General features: G+C 40.7%; 1 protein-coding gene across 2 annotated transcripts in view; it reads left to right on the forward strand.

Moving 5' to 3' along the window:
• PLCB1 (phospholipase C beta 1) overlaps positions 1-20,173 on the forward strand; it is an 895,755-nt gene that overhangs the window by 759,138 nt on the left and 116,444 nt on the right. Inside the window, exons 27-30 of one of the 2 annotated variants that reach the window (XM_040429862.1) lie at positions 3,521-3,701; positions 9,016-9,092; positions 9,184-9,273; positions 11,479-11,536. In XM_040429862.1, coding sequence (XP_040285796.1) covers positions 3,521-3,701; positions 9,016-9,092; positions 9,184-9,273; positions 11,479-11,536 — 406 coding nt within the window. Of the gene's footprint in view, positions 1-3,520; positions 3,702-9,015; positions 9,093-9,183; positions 9,274-11,478; positions 11,537-20,173 lie in introns of those variants that run through there. The other variant, XM_040429863.1, reaches the window with a different exon arrangement.

Consider the following 20,173-nt stretch of genomic DNA (forward strand, 5'->3'; position numbering starts at 1 on the left):
AGAGAAAGTTGATACAAGCCACTTACTAATGTATTGTGATTGTCCATATTGCCTCCTTTGCTGGCTGAATTCATTTTTCCATCACATTATACACTGCTCGTTTCCAGGGGTTATGTACTATATGATGTCTGACATAAATTTTTTATAATAATCATGGGACAACCCCTTTAAGACTTGATTGACTTACAACATCATTGCTATGGCGATAATATATATTTTTTTATTGATCTATGCCATAAATCCCATCGAAAAATAATAAACGTATAGGCTCACAGCCGTTATAAAGCATCTTTCAATAAAGTAATGCACATTCTTACATTAAGCTTCAAGACACTGAATGTGCAGAAAACCAGTGGTAAAGTTTAAAAGTGAGACTGGGTTGATTCTCACGTTATAGTGGAAAAGCAATTTATGGCTGGATAGATCTTTCTTTAGCGGCTGCATACAAAGTACGGCACATGGTTATCAATGGATTTTAATAATGATTCTTGTAGCAGAAAATAAGATGAGCCACAATGTGACAATCAGCATTTTGCCGGATTTCGCGGTGAATGAAGGTATATTACTGTGTCTAGTGGTGATATTGCCACCGTTCAGAAAAGAGAAAAAAATATGCTGACAGTGAAAATGATAACTTATAAGGCTAGTAATGAAAACATGGCAATTTTTCTCTTTCACAGATTCCAATATATAGATCTCTAAAAATGCAGTGGTTGTAGCTTTTATTAGGAGGTAATGAACCTGGTGAGGTGCACTGAGCCAACATTCTGGGTGATGAAAGCTACCAATGAAGTGCCCGTAGGTGCATCAGAACCTGGTTCTCAAATAATACCATCCTATATGGCTCAAATAGTACTGACACAGAGCCCAAATAATACAGTGTTCAATCAATACTGCCACAAAGTGCTAAATCATTTTATACCATACCTTTCTTAAATAATGCCATCAGAAACCACATAAATAACGCCATCAGACACTGCTAAAGTAACATCATCATGGAGTGGCCAAATGCTACTGTGATAGAGTGTCCAATATGGAAGATGGTGCTCAAATAATATTATATATTGCTGAAAAGGTACCACTATACAGAGCTCAAATAATATAGGCCCAGATTTACTCACCCTGTAGATGGCATAAGCTTAGCCAGGCTGTCTAGACTTGCACCAGATTTATCAGGTAGGCAGATAGGGGCTCAGGCTGCATGATAGACCTGGTGCAGGGACAGACGGTTTTCTTTGATTCTATACCAGCCATTGGTTGGCTTACTTTGAGACAAATTTGTACTCTAGAATTGTCGAGCATGGAAACAAGTGTAGAACCCTACATGCCCCAAATTGTGCCATTTTGTGACACTTTTGAGACAGAGTTTTGCCACAGACATATTAGTAAATCTGGACCACAATTTTCCAACAGTTATACCACAAAGTGTCCCAAATGACTTTCTCCTCTTACCATGTAGTGTTTAAATATTAGCGTCACAAGTTACAGCATCACAGTGTGCCCAAAAAACTGTGCCACGATGCATAAATAATATCATTATACTGTGGTCAAGTAACATCATCATACAATGCCCAAATAACACTGACACAGAGAGGCACATTTATTAAGACTGGCGTTTTATACGCGGGTCTTAATAAACCCCTGCACTGGCCATGGTTCAGCTGAAGTTATGAAGAGGCGCAGGCCTCTCCAGAACTCTGGCGCATCCAGCACCAGTTCTAAATGTAAGACAACTTCCTTGCGGTCTTACATTTAGACCTTTTTCTACGCCTAAAACAGGAGTAGAAAATGGTAAATGAAGTAGACCCTGCCTAATTTAGACGTATTTTAGCATAGTAAATGACCCCCAGAGTGTCTAATGTAGAACTTGGTTAAAATAAAACCACTACACAGAGCCCAGAGAAGGTTGGTGTCACACATACTGTAGGTTGTTTTTTGGGCGTTTTAAGGAAACTGCAGTTTTTGGTGGCTGTTGTTTTTTAGGCAAAAAAGCCAGCTCTAGATGTTGCATGGAAGTCTATGGGGAAAAATAATGCAAGACAAACAGACATACAACTATAAAGTGTGTACTGTAATAATAATATCAATAATAATGTTCTGCCTGTGTGCATTGTAATCCTAATCTTTAAATGGAAATATAAGGGGGTACCTAGCACTTAGAGTAGTGGAGGGAAGGAGGATGACATGGATGGAAGCAGCATTTATTTTCTCCTTATTCCTTGGTCAGGACTGATGATATCGTACAACACATTGGAACAGAAGCTGGCCAACAGTCGAATGAGTAATGATCTAACCCATTGCTAGCTATAGATGAGGGAACATGCTACATGATTGTAGGGGAGCATTGCCATGTTTGATTTAAAAATGAAAATCAGACATCATACTATACATGACAATCCCCCCGCCAATCATTGCTACAGTTACCCTTCTAGAATAACCTAAAGCTGGCAGCTCAGGGGTGTGTCCTTTCTCAGGAGGCGTGTCTTTTCTGCTGCAGTTCTTTCCCTGTAAATCCGTCCAATTATTAGCGATTAGTACTTGTAGAAACGCTCATTCCTTATAATTGGCCTGTGTAAACGGTGGCAGCGATTACCTAATGAATGAGCAAACGCTCGTTCATTGGGTGATATTGTTTTTCTGCTGGCATCAAAAATACTTTCTGTACAGCAGATTCTGTACGGCAGCGATTTCTTGGTGATTGCTGCAGGTAAATGCACTCTCCACTGACGATCTGGCAATTAAGGAACTTTTTTGGGGGGGAGTCCCTTTGAACTAGAACAGTGTTACAATATGGCGCTCAGACCAGAAAAAGTTTCTGCACGCCTGGCTTAGGATGCATGTGTTTGTTGTTATACTTGTGTTCTCTTCTGATGCTAAGGCTCTTATACATATATGCTGTGTATTCAACAGCAGCCAGAACTAAAACATTGACGGCTTGTATTGGCATAGGCTAGGGATATGCAAACTGTGGCTCTCCAGCTGTTGTAAAACTACAAATCCCATCATGCCCAGTCTGCCTACAGCTATCAGCCTACAGCAGGGCATGATGGGATTTGTAGTTTTACAACAGCTGGAGAACCGCAGTTTGCCCATCCCTGGCATAGGCTATCGATGTTTGAGGTACTCAGAGGAGTGATGTGGCCTTATCAATATGCTGATTGACAGGGGACCCCCCATGATACACATTGATGGTCAATCCTAATGATAGTCCAGGAGAACCCTTTGAGAATCTGACTGTGTGGTCTGCAACACAGCAGATATGATAACCTCCAGGAGATGAGATGTTACTGCTCTGAACACAGAAGGTGACACATAAGACATCTTCATCTCATATTAGCCTGGGTTGAAGACTCCCCCATGTCTCATCTCTGGTGTAATATCTGATGTAATGTTCAGACATATTATGATACCATTTGCCAATGCAAGATCATTTTGATTTAGGACTTGAGTGCAGGGAAATGAAGTAGTAAATTACTTAGCAGGACTTGTGTTTCATCCTATCTTACTTTCCATCTTGCAGGGGCGAATCTGGGAGTCCGGATCATAATTCCTCTACTGTAGAACAAGATTTAGCCGCATTAGATGCAGAAATGGCACAGAAATTAGTAGAGCTGAAAGAACAGCAGCAACAGCAGCTTCTCAATCTCCGACAAGAACAGTATTACAGCGAGAAATATCAGAAAAGAGAGCATATCAAACAGGTTGGTGGGACTAAGAGCTTTCTGCATAGGCTTTACTGTGCACTGAAGTCTTCTGCACTATTATGGTTGGTTTTGTGCACTTCCACTTTAACATATTTTCTGACATTCCATTAACCGTCATAATTTACATGTTGGAAGATGGCATTAGTGGTAACTATGCATATTGTCTTGCCTCTTTGAGTAATTACGGTACTTGGAGATTGCCATATGCCAAAACTATGTTGGTTTTAAAGTGACACGTTCATGATAACTTAGGCTACTTTCACATTGGTGGCACAGCTCTCCGTCAGGCAGTGCGTGCAGCGTTTTTTGTCTGGCCGAATCCTGGCATATTTGCCGGGTAGTGGACAGATCTCCGCCAGACCCATTATAATCAGTGGGGCCAGTGGGCACTCTGGTAACATCATGGCAATGCTGAATCTGGAGACCTGCTGCTGCGCCGCCAATGTGAAAGTAGCCTGAGCTATATGGAATGTCTTTGGGCTTTCCTATCTAGAGCTTTCTGATTGAACCTTTAGTTGGGATTTGCAGCTAAGGTATCAAGACAGTACTGTTTTAACACAAATGTAGTGAGCCAAAAACCCCTCCATTGCTGTCCCTTGACATACGTACCATACAGGTAACTAGAAGCGGGGTAATATTTAAAGTCAGTTTTCCTTGAATCTATATTGGCAAATTGATCAAATGGCACAGGTTGTTTTTTTAAAATTTGGCTCATCTTTAAACCCAACACTTTTGTCCAGAACAGTTACTTCAGTTTTCTGCCCCACCACAGGAGTAGCTTTGGGACTTTTTTTGTGACTTTTTAACAAAGACCCAGTCATAAATCTGGAGAGAAACACATTAAGTGGTGTAAAAATGCAAAAAAAGTTGCAAACATTATGCACGAGTGACCTCAAAAAGTTCCAAAAGTCCTATTTTGTGACTTTTTGAAGACACAATTCTGAGTGAAGGGCTGGATAAATTCCCCCCATTGTATCTTTTGGCTGTCCATGTGCTCAAATTGTGATCTGGTCTGGAGTACATTTCAGGTTCATTTTATGACTGTTTTCTGGTATAAATAATGATAAATGTGTCAGGCAGCCCCGCTTACTTTTAAAAAACATTTTTTTTTAAAGCTGCAAAAAGTCACAAAATGCTACTTGTGCAAAAAGTTCAAATTTTTGTATGCCAGAATACTGAATCATAATAAAGGGAGTGTGTTACCTCATTCTCTCATAGTAAACTATTGCCATAAGACTGCAGTTCACATTTGCAGAATAAAAGACATACTTTTGGTACCCTTTGTGGTATTTTCATTCCCGATAAAAAGAAGTTTGAATCAATATGAAGCCCGAAATAACCAGGGGGCAAATTCAGGGATCAAAATGCACAAGCCCTGCTTATAACCGATCCTTGCTTGAATATTTTCTGACTCTCTGCCTGACACTTAAAAATTTTGCCCAGGTGCAGACTATCTTCCAGCCCACATGCACATTACAATACCTACTGTGGGCATCAGAATCAAGGTATATAATGAGTATGCACTGCTGAGCTTCACACTACAGGACTGCCAAAGGAGGGGAACCTGCATCGGCAGATAGTAGCATGTGACCGCCCAAGGTTTTGAAGTGTCGAGCAGAGTGAAATGAGGAGGAGAAGGAGACAACATTCAAGAGCAAGGATAGGAGGTAGAATTGGTACTTTGAGCACTGGAAATGCCCCCCTAGGCTCTTGAGCCCTCATTAACATAACAGAGGTATGTTTCTCATGCTGTATATGAGGAATAGTTTACTATGTAAAAATGAGGTAGCAGACAGACTCCCTTTAAAAAAAGGATCACTTTGGTTAAAATTATTAATTACTTCCCGATCTCCTGCAGTAGTAACCCTCCTCAACCAGGGATTGGGTGTGAGGCCATTTCCAGCCATTTCCTATGTGTGGAGCTGGGACCAGGAAGTGGAGAGTAGCAGAGACTGGAGCATCATCAGAATGGCAGCAGCAAGGGATCAGTGGGGGTTTTCCAGGGATTTTTTATTGGTCCACAATGGGTTAAAAATAGAAAAAACAATAGAATTTTTTTTTACCCTCACTGATAACATGTGGGTCACTGCTACGGCTATTGATTTGCTGATGGGGAGTTTCCTGGCATTTCCGGCATGTCAAGTAGAGACCAGGAACTGAAGATCAGCTGGGACCAGAGCAGTGTCAGAACGGGATCAGTCAGGGTGAATATATTTTATATTATTCATTTTTAATCCTTTGTGACCAACTAAATGAAAAATTTACATGGAAAAAGAATAAAAGGCTTAAATTCCATATGTTAGTTAGTATGTATTTCTTACCTAAAAAAAGCAATTCACACTTTTTGCAAATAATTTTCAACCATTTTAAGGCTATTTACATTCCTTGATTGCTTAATTATCCTCTGCGTTTCTACAATGTACTTGCAATGTACTTGGGATAAGGTACAATTAAAGTATCCCCCAGGGCTCCATTTAAATTAATATTTGTTCAGAAAAACCTACTTCACACATGAATGAGCCAACTGTTCCTGTAATAAGTATTTCATTGATGAATTGTTCATTGTTTGAGGCTGGAGAGGTTTTTCTCTTACAAATAACAATACAGCAATTCTGGTTTCCATGCTTTTAAGCTTTGGGCTCATTATTGCCTCATTCCAAATTTTCTTGCATGGTTTTGAATGTTCCATAGATAAAGAATGTGGAAGTCCATGCCACCTACAGTAACTGGAATTTTCACTACAGTGGATGCGTCAAAGAATGTTGTCAATTTATGCAATGTTCTAGGCTCCACTTCCTGAGCTTTAAGTCTTTGGGAGTTCTTTACGAGGCACAGCAGAGGGCAAATCACTAGATTATGGCATATTTTGCTTCATTGTAAAATATATTATGCATTTGTGCTCCAGGATTGCAGCAAAAGTGAACCACTAGTACCATGTACTGCATCAAAATAATGGTGTTGCTTCTACTTTAAGGATACCTCCAATTTCTTATTCCTCCAGTGCATTGAAAAGAAAATCATTGTTTACAGATTGTATACAGTCTCATATGTTTCTATGGTAACAGACAGCAAACAAACCCTGTGTAGTCTGAAGGTATGTTTTCATGGCTAAAATCTGCCATTGATTCAGCAGCAGAAAACGTGTGTTTTCTCCTGCTAAATCCACATTCAAAACTCCATCAGCAGTTTCTACTTGACTTCAAAAAATGCTTGAAAAGTGACATACAGGTGAAACTCGAAAAATTAGAATATTATCCAAAGTTCATTTATTTCAGTAATGCAACTTAAAAGGTGAAACTAACATATGGGATAGACTCATTACATGCAAAGCGAGATATTTCAAGCCTTTAGTTGTTATAATTTGGATGAATATGGCTTATAGCTTATGAAACCCCAAAGTCACAATTTATAGGTCCCCTTTACTCAGGGAATATGGATTAATTAGCTGACTAGAGTGTGACACTTTGAGCCTAGAATATTGAACCTTTTCACAAAATTCTAATTTTAAGCTGCATTAATGCAATTCTTTTTAATTTGCATTACTGAAATAAATGGACTTTTGCACAATATTCAAATTACACAATATTCAAATTATCACTTCTTAGAAGTAGATTTGATTGCAGATTCCATAGAAGTCAATGGGGAAGCAGAAAACCCTCAATCAAAAACTCTTTTAAAACACGTGTAAAAACTCCACTAAAAATGCCACCAAATTACAGGTCTGCCAAAAAATGTCCTGTTTTCAGCTACTGATTCTGCTACTGATCTGCTAAAGATTATTCTACTGTGGATTTTAGCCGTGTGAACATACCCTGATCTTTGAGTCACAGGTCTTAGTCTTACTTACATACTATACATTTGGGAGGTAAGCAAAAAGTAGCAAATAAATTGAAGGCAATATGACTGCAAGATCAAACTATACAAAACCTAAGGTGAAAAATGTAGGATGAGCTGAAATAAAATACTTTAGTCTGCCAAACATTTTTAAAACAGACTGGACCATATTAACTGTGTCTGCCTAAAATATGTCAAAAAATTGGTGGAATTTTGTGTTAAATCTAGTGCAAGCCTAGACAGGCTAAGTGTATGTCATTTATATGAATAGTAAATCTGGTCCATTGTATTTATACTATAATTTCAGCATTTCCAGCACACAAGGGCATTATATTTCTTTTTAGGATAGTGAATAGAATCTCCATGATGGTGAACTACACATTCCAAATTTAAAAAGTCATTCACTTTTTGCAATTCATCTTTGTTAGGGCTTATGCACATGGCCATTGATTGGCTGTTCCGTGCATTGGGGACCGCAATTTGCAGTCCCCAATGCACAGACAAAATCCTTACAGATTCCACAGATGGATCCAGATCCATTCAACTTGAATGGGTCCATGATACATCCGCACCACAAAAAAATAGAACATGGTATATTTTTTTGTGATGCGGAGGTTCCATGCCTTCATTACGCACCGCACCTTCTGGACTGCGGACCCATTTAAGTGAATGGGTCCACGTCCGTGATGCGGTGCACAGACGTCCAAGGCCTGTATTTTGTGGACCCGCTATCTGCGGGCCGCAATATGGGCCCGGCAACGGAACGGCCGTGTGCATGAGTCCTTAGAAGGGATGTTTACCTACAAAATAAGCTGATAACTAGTTGGCCTTCTGCATGGACCCCCAGTGGCCACCTGAAATAAAGGAATCTAAAAGGAACTTTTCAGTCCCACTACCATGCTGCTGCAAGAAAAATTAAGCATTACGTGGTGCCTACTGTTGTCAGTGGGCTAGCCGTGTACTGCATGGATGGGTGTTACAAGTTAGGTTGTGTGTGCACAATCTCACTCTATCTAATCAGTGCTGCCAATGTCAGACTGTGTAGGGACACACTTCTTTGACTAGAGGAATGTTTTCATACATTTCTATAAGGAACAACAGAGAAATAGCACAACACACAGTTATAAGAAAAGATGTTCCATATTTTTTCATGGGCAATTCAAGTATTTCCTAAACCAGAGATGTTAGGATTCGGGCCAGGTGATGGACTATTCAAGCAGATGTGATTTCTGAAGCCTTTAATTGGCCACAGCAGTAACAGGACCAAGCCACATCCTGGTTATCCGGCAACTGGAAGTGACCAGGAGCGGGGTAGAGGCACAAAAAAGGTGGGAGCGTGGACAGATTAGGGATTTTTTTTACACATTAGGACCATAGGGGTTGTCGGCTACTAGAAGACACAATGCCTTAACTGGTGGCTGATTCTCCGATTTTCCTCATCGTCTCCCTGATTGACATGAATGCCTTTCCGTTGCAGCTCATCCAGAAGCTGACAGATGTGGCCGAGGAGTGCCAGAACAACCAGCTGAAAAAGCTCAAGGAAACATGTGAAAAGTATAACAATATCTTATCGTCTATAAAATATTTATTGATTGTAATGTAGTTTGCTTTTTTATCTATATCTTATTTTTTGATACTCCTGTAGAGAAAAGAAAGAGTTAAAAAAGAAGATGGACAAGAAACGGCAAGAAAAAGTCACAGAAACCAAATCAAAAGATAAGAATCAAATGGAGGAGTAAGTACAGTATGGTGCACTAAGCTGTCTTAATGTGCCCTGAACTTATCACACTGTGCATCCAGTGGTCTCACCAGTCATGGCCAGGAATACAAAAAATCTGGATTCTTCCACCTGCAGATTAATCCTAAGGGTTAGGAATCATGCAGGGACATGTTCAATTTTTTTGCAGATCGGACATGCGGGCATACGGAAACGGAATACATGTGGTTTTTGCGGACCTGCTGAAATGAATCGTTCCGCATACGGTTCGCAAATAAACGGAACAGACACAGAAAGAAAATACATTTGTGTGGATAAGCCCTTAAGAAGAAACAGTCAGGCTGTAGGACATGGCCAAAACCCCACCCAGATCTGGGCTACTGGCCACCTCATGTGGACAGGATTTTGGCTACACGTGGCAGCCGGACCGTCTGTTCTTGCTCTTATAATCAACTCAAAAACTTATTACACTTGAAAATCATCTCTTAGAAATCTTTCTTCCTATATTTAGAAGTTTTATTCATTAGAGAAATCATTGTAGCATTAACTAGATATTAAAGAAATTCTGTCACCTCTTTTTACCCTATAGAGATGCGGACATGAGCGGCTAGATCGCCGCTAGCATGTCCGCAATATATCTGTCCCATATCTCTGAGTGGCTTTATTGAGTGTAAAAAATTATTTTATATATATGTAAATCAGCCTGGTAAGGAGCCCAAGGGGCTGCACTAACCTCTCTGGAGCCCAGCCACGCCCCACTGTGAAGGATCCCAGCACCGCCTGTATCCACGAATCTCCTCCTTGCTCACAAAGTCAGATCGCCGTAATCTCGCGGTGCATGAGCTCGCGCATGTGCAGTTCCTTCCCTTAAGCTGATACCAGCACAGGGAAGGAACACTATGCCAGCACTGCACATGCGCAAGCTCGCGCATCGCGAGATTACGGCGATCTGACTTCGTGAGCAAGGAGGAGATTCGTGGATACTGGCGGTGCTGGGATCCTTCACAGGGGGGCGTGGCTGGGCTCCAGAGAGGTTAGTGCAGCCCCTTGGGCTCCTTACCAGGCTGATTTACATATATATAAAATAATTTTTTACACTCAATAAAGCCACTCAGAGATATGGGACAGATATATTGCGGACATGCTAGCGGCGATCTAGCCGTGCATGTCCGCATCTCTATAGGGTAAAAAGAGGTGACAGAATCCCTTTAATGCAGGTATATTTATAGACAAATGATCTGTGAATGTACTAGGCCAACCTCCAAACCCGAGTCTAGGTCCACAAAAAAAATCTAATTTGTCACCTTCATGTACACGTTCGGAGCCATACAACACAGCACCCATGATTGTCTTTGGGGCCACTGTGGCAACTCCATAGTATTACACAGGTATGCTCCATAGCATTGCTTCTAGGAGAAAGTATCTCCACAATACTGTACATTTCTGTTTGTAAGTGCCACGTGGTGCCAGACTGCATGAGCCATGTGTTTAAAAGTATAGTAAAAAAGTATAGGATCTCTTTCAGTACAATTTACAGTATAGAACGTGTGGATGGGTTTTTAAAGGCAGTCAGCCGTTTTGACCCCTCAAAACTGTTGACCATGATAGAAAATGGTTAAATTTTAAACATATCTCCATAGGTGCTTATGCTTCTTTAATGACTAAAGAGGAGAAGTTTTAATGTCTCCAGAGCTGCCATTGAAAGTGTCCTGTGGCAGTCCTTTTCCTGTGCGCTGTCCTGGCTCTCTGCACTGAAGGCTTCCCAACTGCTCCACTCTAGTATCCAACTGGGAGACCGCTAGAGCTGTCAGGGGAGGAGGTGAGGAGCCTTGCAATCATGATGCCAGGGTCATTAAAACTTCTCCACTTTGGTCATGAAGGAAGCATACCCAAGTACCCACTTAGGTATAATCAAACATTTTTACACTGCACCTATCTATTCCAAAACTTACCTATCTACAGAACCCCAAAACTATTAACAGACACCCTTTAAAAAGTTTTTATGCATTGCCGAGGATGAATTATGCACGTGTTGCAGTGGATTTATTGAGAATTTGCCATGGAGATTACTGCTATATTGTCTATACTTATACTAAGATTGTTGACCTGCTAAATTAAATAAATAAAAAAAATTCTCTAAATTCTATAACATATGAGCAACGTCCAGTCTGTAGTAATAATGTAAAATCTAATCTCTACAATCAAGTTTATGTTTTTCCACAGGGAGAAGACAGAAATGATCAGATCCTATATCCAGGAAGTGGTGCAGTGCCTTAAAAGGGTACGCATGTTCAACTTTATTGCATTTATATAGAATATCCATGTTCCTCTCAGTGATAAATATGTGGTTACCGATTCAATTCAGTCAGATATTCTGTTTTTCTTTTTTTATTACAGCAGCTACATTTCAGCAGGATAATGACTTGAATATGTTAGGTAGTGGCAAAGTAATAGAGGTCACAGGAGAAAAATAATGGATTAAAAATTTAATATAAGACAATAAGCAGGAAATGTGTCTGGGGAAACATAAGGATAAACGATTGTGTTTGTTGTGGAATATTAAGATATACAGATAATGTTGGTGGTGGCTTCCATTTCATTTGTTGTTCATTTATACCTTTGCAAAGGGAAAGCTAGAAAATCTATCTATCTATTTATCTACGGTATCTCATATCTATCTACTGTATCTCACATATATCTCATATCTATCTATCTATCTATCTATCTATCTATCTATCTATCTATCTATCTATCTATCTATCTATCTATCTATCTATCTATCCTGTCTATCTATCTATCCCATATCTATCTATACTGTCTATCTATCTATCTATCTATCTATCTACTGCAGTGATGGCGAACCTTTTACAGACTGAGTGCCCAAACTGCAACCCAAAACCCACTTTTTTATCGCAAAGTGCCAACACAGCAATTTAACCTGAATACCAATATAGTATATCTTCGATATCATTTAGCTATAATATCCTGCCTACATTCAATGCGCTGCCTGTGCTGTTCGTAGTGCGTCTTGGGCTGAAGAATAGCAGGAAAACTCTAAGGCATATTGGTACACCATAGACTTTTTCCAGGGTGCGGGTGCCCACAGAGAGGGCTCTGAGTGCCGCCTCTGGCACCCGTGCCATAGGTTTGCCACCACTGATCTACTGTATCTCATATATATCTTATATATATCTATCTATCTATCTATCTTTTTACTAAGAGACCAAGAAAATGAGCAAAGGACACATTGAATGCAATGACCATAGTGGGCTATTTATTATTTTTGGTCCCCGTCAGATCCATATTTTTGTGGCTTGCACATAGACCTACATAGTAACATAGTAACATAGTACATAAGGCCGAAAAAAGACATTTGTCCATCCAGTTCGGCCTGTCATCCTACAAGTTGATCCAGAGGAAGGCAAAAAAACCCTGTGAGGTAGAAGCCAATTTTCCTCACTTTAGGGGAATAAAAAATTCCTTCCCGACTCCAATCAGGCAATCAGAATAACTCCCTGGATCAACGACCCCTCTCTAGTAGCTATAGCCGGTAATATTATTACACTCCAGAAATACATCCAGGCCCCTCTTGAATTCCTTTATTGTACTCACCATCACCACCTCCTCAGGCAGAGAGTTCCATAGTCTCACTGCTCTTACCGTAAAGAACCCTTTTCTATGTTTGTGTACAAACCTTCTTTCCTCCAAACGCAGAGGATGTCCCCTCGTCACAGTCACAGTCCTGGGGATAAATAGATGATGGGATAGATCTCTGTACTGCCCCCTGATATATTTATACATAGTAATTAGATCTCCCCTCAGTCGTCTTTTTTCTAACGTGAATAACCCTAATTTTGATAATCTTTCAGGATACTGTAGTTGCCCCATTCCAGTTATTACTTTAGTTGCCCTCCTCTGGACCCTCTCCAGCTCTGCTATGTCTGCCTTGTTTACAGGAGCCCAGAACTGTACACAGTACTCCATGTGTGGTCTGACCAGTGATTTGTAAAGTAGTAGGAATATGTTCTCATCACGGGCATCTATGCCCCTTTTGATGCAACCCATTATCTTATTGGCCTTGGCAGCAGTTGCCTGACACTGTTTTTTGCAGCTTAGTTTGCTGTTTATTAAAATTCCTAGATCCTTTTCCATGTCAGTGTTACCGAGTGTTTTACCATTTAGTATGTACGGGTAACTTGCATTATTCCTTCCCATGTGCATAACTTTACATTTCTCAGTGTTAAACCTCATCTGCCACTTCTCTGCCCAAGCCTCCAATCTATCCAGATCCCTCTGTAGTAGTATACTGTCCTCTTCAGTGTTAATTACTTTACACAGTTTAGTGTCATCTGCGAAAATTGATATTTTACTATGCAAGCCTTCTACAAGATCATTAATAAATATATTGAAGAGAATAGGGCCCAATACTGACCCCTGAGGTACTCCACTAGTGACAGTGACCCAATCTGAGTATGTACCGTTAATAACCACCCTCTGTTTTCTATCATTGAGCCAGTTACTTACCCACTTACAGACGTTTTCTCCGAGTCCGAGCATTCTCATTTTATATACTAACCTTTTATGAGGTACAGTGTCAAATGCTTTGGAGAAGTCCAGATACACGACATCCATTGATTCGCCGCTGTCAAGTCTAGTACTTACCTCCTCATAGAAACTGATTAAATTAGTTTGACATGACCGATCCCTCACGAAGCCATGCTGATATGGCGTTATTTGCTTATTTCCCATAAGATGCTCTAACATAGCATCTCTCAGAAAACCTTCAAACAGTTTACCCACAACAGATGTTAAACTTACCGGCCTATAGTTTCCAGGCTCTGTTTTTGGACCCTTTTTGAATATTGGCACCACATTTGCCATGCGCCAATCCTGTGGGACATTCCCTGTCAGTACAGAGTCCGCAAATATCAGAAATAAGGGTCTGGCTATGACATTACTTAATTCCCTTAGGATACGGGGGTGTATGCCATCCGGTCCTGGCGATTTGTCTATTTTGATTTTTTTAAGTCGCTGTTGTACTTCTTCCTGGGTCAGACAGGACACTTTTAATGGCGAATTTATTTCAGCATTCAGCATTTCATCTGACAGTTTATTTTCCTCAGTGAATACATTGGAGAAAAAAATATTTAACAGCTTTGCTTTCTCCTCGTCGCTCTCTGCGACTCCCCCCTCATTACTCTTTAAAGGGCCGACACCTTCAGATTTATACTTTTTAACATTTATATAATTGAAGAACATTTTAGGGTTAGTTTTACTCTGTTTGGCAATTAATCTCTCGGTCTCTAATTTGGCCGCTTTTATTTGTTTTTTACATGTTCTGTTTTTTTCCTTATAGTTTTTCAGTGCTTCCGTGCTACCCTCCTGTTTTAGGGTTTTATATGCTTTCTTTTTGTCATTTATTGCTTTCTTTACAGTTCTGTTTATCCACATTGGTTTCTTTTTGTTCCTTAACCTTTTATTCCCATACGGTATGTACCTCTCACAATGAGATTTTAGGATGTTTTTAAAGATATCCCATTTTTTGGCTGTATTTTTATTTTTGAGGACTTTGTCCCAGTTAGTTAGGCCTATGGCCTCTCTTAGTTGGCTAAATTTAGCTTTTTTGAAGTTTGGTATTTTTGTTTCTCCCTGTAGAAACGCTCTTTTGAATGATAATTGGAAGGTTATTACTTTATGGTCACTATTTCCCAGGTGTCCCCCAACCTGCACGTCTGTTGTTCTGTCAGGTCTATTGGTTAATATTAAGTCCAGTATGGCCGTCCCTCTAGTCGGGTCCTGAACCAGTTGGGAGAGATAATGGTCTTTGGTTATTGCCAAGAATCTGTTTCCTTTATGAGATATACAAGTTTCAGTTTCCCAGTCTATATCTGGGTAGTTGAAGTCCCCCATAATAACCACCTCATTATGATTTGCCGCCTTGTCTATCTCGTTTAGTAGTAGATTTTCTGTGGACTCTGGTATATTAGGTGGTTTATAGTAGACTCCTATTAGTAATTTATTGTTGTTTTTAGCTCCATGTATCTCTACCCACAGTGACTCCACATGTTCATGTCCCTCACTTATATCTTCACGGAGTGTGGGCTTTAGACAAGATTTTACATAAAGGCAGACCCCTCCACCTCTCCGGTTTTGACGATCCTTTCTGAACAGACTGTAACCTTGTACATTAACTGCCCAGTCATAGCTATCATCCAGCCATGTCTCAGTTATTCCCACTATGTCATAGTCCTCCTCACACATCACTAATTCCAGTTCACCAGTTTTATTAGTCAGGCTTCTGGCATTAGTATACATACATATGAGAGGTTTATGTATATTTTTTACCCTACACCTTTCCTTCTGAACTGTTCTTGTCCCTCCTTCCATTTCTCCCCCAGTCCCACTACCTTGCCCCCGGTCTCTATCTGCACTATCTTCCCCTTCTATAGTGTAATTACCCTCCCCCCCAGTCCCTAGTTTAAACACTCCTCCAACCTTCTAGCCATCTTCTTCCCCAACACAGCTGCTCCTTCCCCATTGAGGTGCAGCCCGTCCCTACGATAGAGGCTGTAGCCGACAGCGAAGTCGGCCCAGTTCTCCAGGAACCCAAACCCCTCCATCCTACACCAGTTCTTGAGCCACTTGTTAATTTCCCTAATCTCCCGCTGCCTTTCTTGTGTGGCCCGTGGTACCGGTAGTATTTCGGAAAATACTACCTTTGAGGTCCTTCCCCTAAGCTTTTGCCCTAAATCCCTGAAATCATTTTTAAGGACTCTCCACCTACCCCTAACTTTGTCATTGGTTCCGATATGGACCATGACTGCTGGATCTTCTCCAGCCCCTCCCAGTAATCTGTCAACCCGATCCGCGATATGTCGAACTCTAGCGCCAGGAAGACAGCACACTGTTCGGCGATCACGGTCTTTGTGACAGATTTCCCTATCTGTTCCCCTAATAATTGAGTCTCCCACTACCAGCACCTGTCTGGCCTGCCCTACTCTCCTGGTCCCCTGCTTACCGGAGCTGACATTCCCCTGACTGGCAGAGGAAGTGTCCGGCTGCGGCAGTGCCGTCCCTGGACTGACATCCCCCTCATCTGCCAAACGTGCAAACTTGTTGGGGTGTGTCAGATCAGGGCTAGCCTCCCTGGCACTCTTCCCTCTACCCCGCTTTCTAAATGTTACCCAGCTAGCTACCTCACTTTCCTCAGCCTCCTCTCTGTCACCCTCTCCCTCATCTACCCCAAAGAGTGCTTGCTCGGTGAGAAGCAAACTTTTTTGCAAATTGTCAATGCCTCTCAGTGTTGCAACTTGCCCATTTAGAGACTCGATTAGCGATTCCAAACGGGTAATTTGCTCACATCTTGAACAAAGAAATTCACCCTGGAACGGCTGTTCCAGGACTGCATACATCATGCAAGATGTGCACTGGACTGCGTTGTCAATTGTGCAACACATACTAAATGGGGATTACACCACAAAAGAAAAAAATACAATACAATATAGTAATAATATACAGGCTAATTGCAGTCCCCCTCCGAAGTCCCTGAATCTAAAGTCACTTAATCTTAAGTCACACACTTACGCAACCACACTTAATCAACCAAGCGTCGCGGTCAAACTCGCGTTATATATCTGCTTATATTAATATAAATGCAGCTCACTACACCAGCCTGGTTTGCTTCCCCTCTGGAATCAAAAAAGACCTACGTATTCATTTCAATAGGGCTGCAAAAAAAACGGACAGCACACTCTGTGCTCTCCGCATCCGTAAAGCGAAAGGGCAATCGCAACACTTCAGTAGACCATTAATGCTAATTGTCGTCAAAGTAATTCATTACATTATGTATACGGGCAACATGAGAAGTCTAATATGTGCTGTATATTTACCATTCTTAAGACTAAACATACAGTATAAAAAAAACGTATATGTTCAAACTGAATCCCTAAGAATTTAATTGAAAGGGAAATCCATTTAGATAATTAATGCAGTTACTTTTAGAAAACTGGATTGTCGTGTACGTACAATACGATCTGCAGCGGTTTGCTTCTTGGCAAACTCAACAGTTCGGTATCTCTAGGCAAAGTTTATGCAAACGTTGTTAAGTTCATTGCATATTTTTAGTTGTGTGGGATGAACAAAGTAGTCAAAGACAAAAGTATGTGAGGGCCAGAATGCAATATGTGAAGGCGAATACTGTACATGCTCTAGGAACAAAAAACCACATTATAGATGGATATGAAGGCAAGGAACATCATGTTCTGTTATGACCTTAGAATTCCCTAAAATACATTTGAATTATTGGTAAAAGGGCAGACATGTATGTGCCATTGTTTCCCAGCCAAGCAATGGTACGAAACAAATCAAATATCTCATGCTGTACTTGAACTATTTAACATTAGAAATTAATGAAAATGCTCATTTAAGCAATGGAATTTGTAGAAAATAAAACTGCATTAAAGGAGCTTTCTAGGTTGGTTACATAAAAAAATAATAAAGTCTTGGATTGGCTTAAAAAAGTGTTATATTCACCTCATCAATCTCTGATACTTCCTGGTTCTCTGCTTCCTGTTCTTCTTGCCACACAAGAAATGACCAGCCACTGATTGTATGAGTGGTCAGTAGAGACCAGAGGGGTGTCAGAATGAGAGTGGGGGGAGGATTGGCGAGGTAAGAGCGACTTCTATTCTTTTTTTAAGCCATTCTGAACAAAAATATCAACTAGCCACACAACCCGTTTAAAGGGGTTACCCAAGAACGGGAGTGGGTTTGCAAACCGCCCAATTGGTCGGACCTGTAAAAGGAAGCTTACTTATCTGCTTCCTGGCCCTGGTTCCCCGCTACTTCTCATGCCAGCTTGCGATGCTCTACTGGGCTCCCTCACTGAAAACATCCAGTTTGATGTGCCTCCAGTCAATCTCTCGTGCCCTTATTGTTCACATGACGCAAAGGGATCCAGTCAGCACCACGGCCAATGATTGGCGGCGGGCACATCAAATCATATGTTTTCAGTCAGGGAGCCCAGTGAAGCTTCGCAGGCCGGAAGGAGAAGTAGCGGGGAGCCAGCGCCAGGAAGCAGGAAAGTAAGCTTCCCTTTGCAGAGTCTAGGCCAGGGGTAGGCAACCTCCGGCTCCCAGCTGTTGTGAAACTACAATTCCCAGCATGCTCCATTCATTTCTATGAGAGTTCTTAGAAGAGCAGAGCAAGTATGCATACTGGGAGTTGTAGTTTCACAACAGCTGGGAGCCGGAGGTTGCCTACCCCTGGTCTAGACGTAAGAAGAAGAAGTGAGGACTGCTAAGGACATCTTGTTATTTTGAATTCAGTAACACATAGGCATAGAATTGCTTATGTCAAGCTATATGTTTGAGGGGACCTTTGCCAACAATTCCAAAGATGAACCAAGTGAATTTAGCCTAAGCTAGAAACATTTAATGTTACTCCCTATGTTTATATTTGCATGTACTGATTACTATTTAATATGTATACATCAAATAATCACGGGGCCCCTCCTCCTATTTAATAATCATGGAACCCAATATAAAAATTTGGTGAAGCTTCATTACTCCCTTCAAAGCCAAGTTCAGGAAAATACCTTATTACCAGGGGCTATTCTCACAACCATATCTTTTTGCGGTACACCAATCGCAGCTTGGCAAAATACGGATGCAGTCAGTGTGAGCCCCACACTTTTCCTGGGCAAGTCACAGAGCCACAAACTATGGATGGGGTCGGTGTGAATTCCGCAATTTATCGGGGCCCCAATGTCATAATGCCTATTACCGTCTGCAAAACAGACAACAATAGGACATGTTCCATCTACTTGGGCAGACGTCAGACATAAATTAAAAGTACTCAATGACCACTGGTGGACCTATACTGTTTAGTTTTATCCCTACCAGAAAAATATTTTTCTACAGAATGTAACACTGCTTCAGTCTTTACAACTATGTCATCAATAACTCCATTGATTTGAGTGGGCAGCATACACTGCTTTATTAACATACAGCGCCAATGGTGGCCCTAGCTGTAATGATAATTGTAAAAGATCCACACTTTTAGTCAGGGCACGAATTATAGGGAAAAGTTGATAAAAAAGAGATTTGACTTGGTTTATAGCGGTGTATTATGACATTTGGCAGTAGTATGTGTCATTTGAAACCATTTAAGAGAATTATATATCATGAATCTCATATCATGACCTCCCAGCCAAGTGCATCATGACGTTGGATCTCATATTTCTCATCTACTTAGGTTTCATCAGATAAATGGTCAGGATACTTTAGCCTACTAACAAGCTCTCTGTAGTTTGAATGATTAGTACTACTCTTATTATTATTGTGATTATCCTATGTAGTAATACAGTATATCCATATTGCATGGCTTGCTTTTACCATGAACTGCTACAGTTAGTACATCCTCATTCTGTAGGCTTCTTTCAACCGTGCTGAATATACAATCTAGTCAGTGAGCAGTGAGGAAAGCTTTGCCGGTAGAATATAGTCATATAATTAATACGGTTGAAAAAAGACATAAGTCCATCAAGTTCAACCAAGGGATGGGTGGGGACGCGAATCCCAGAAAGAAGTGAGACTCTACACATTTTCTTAAGCATTAATGTCATTTACTTTTAAGAATTCATCTAACCCTTTTTAAAACTGTCCACTGCTGTAACCACGTCCTGAGGAAGTCTATTCCACAGATTCACAGTTCTTACAGTAAAGAAGCTTTGACGCTTCTGGAGAATGAACTTTTTGTTCTCCAGTCGGAGGCAGTGCCTCCTTGTCTTTTGAGGGCATTTTACATGGAACAGTTTTTCACCGTATTTTTTGTACGGCCCATTTATATATTTGTATAGGTTAATCATGTCCCCCCTTAAACGTCTCTTCTCAAGACTAAATAATATAGATTTATCAGC

Source organism: Bufo bufo, chromosome 4, assembly GCF_905171765.1.
Source record: "Bufo bufo chromosome 4, aBufBuf1.1, whole genome shotgun sequence".
NCBI classification, from domain to species: domain Eukaryota; kingdom Metazoa; phylum Chordata; class Amphibia; order Anura; family Bufonidae; genus Bufo; species Bufo bufo.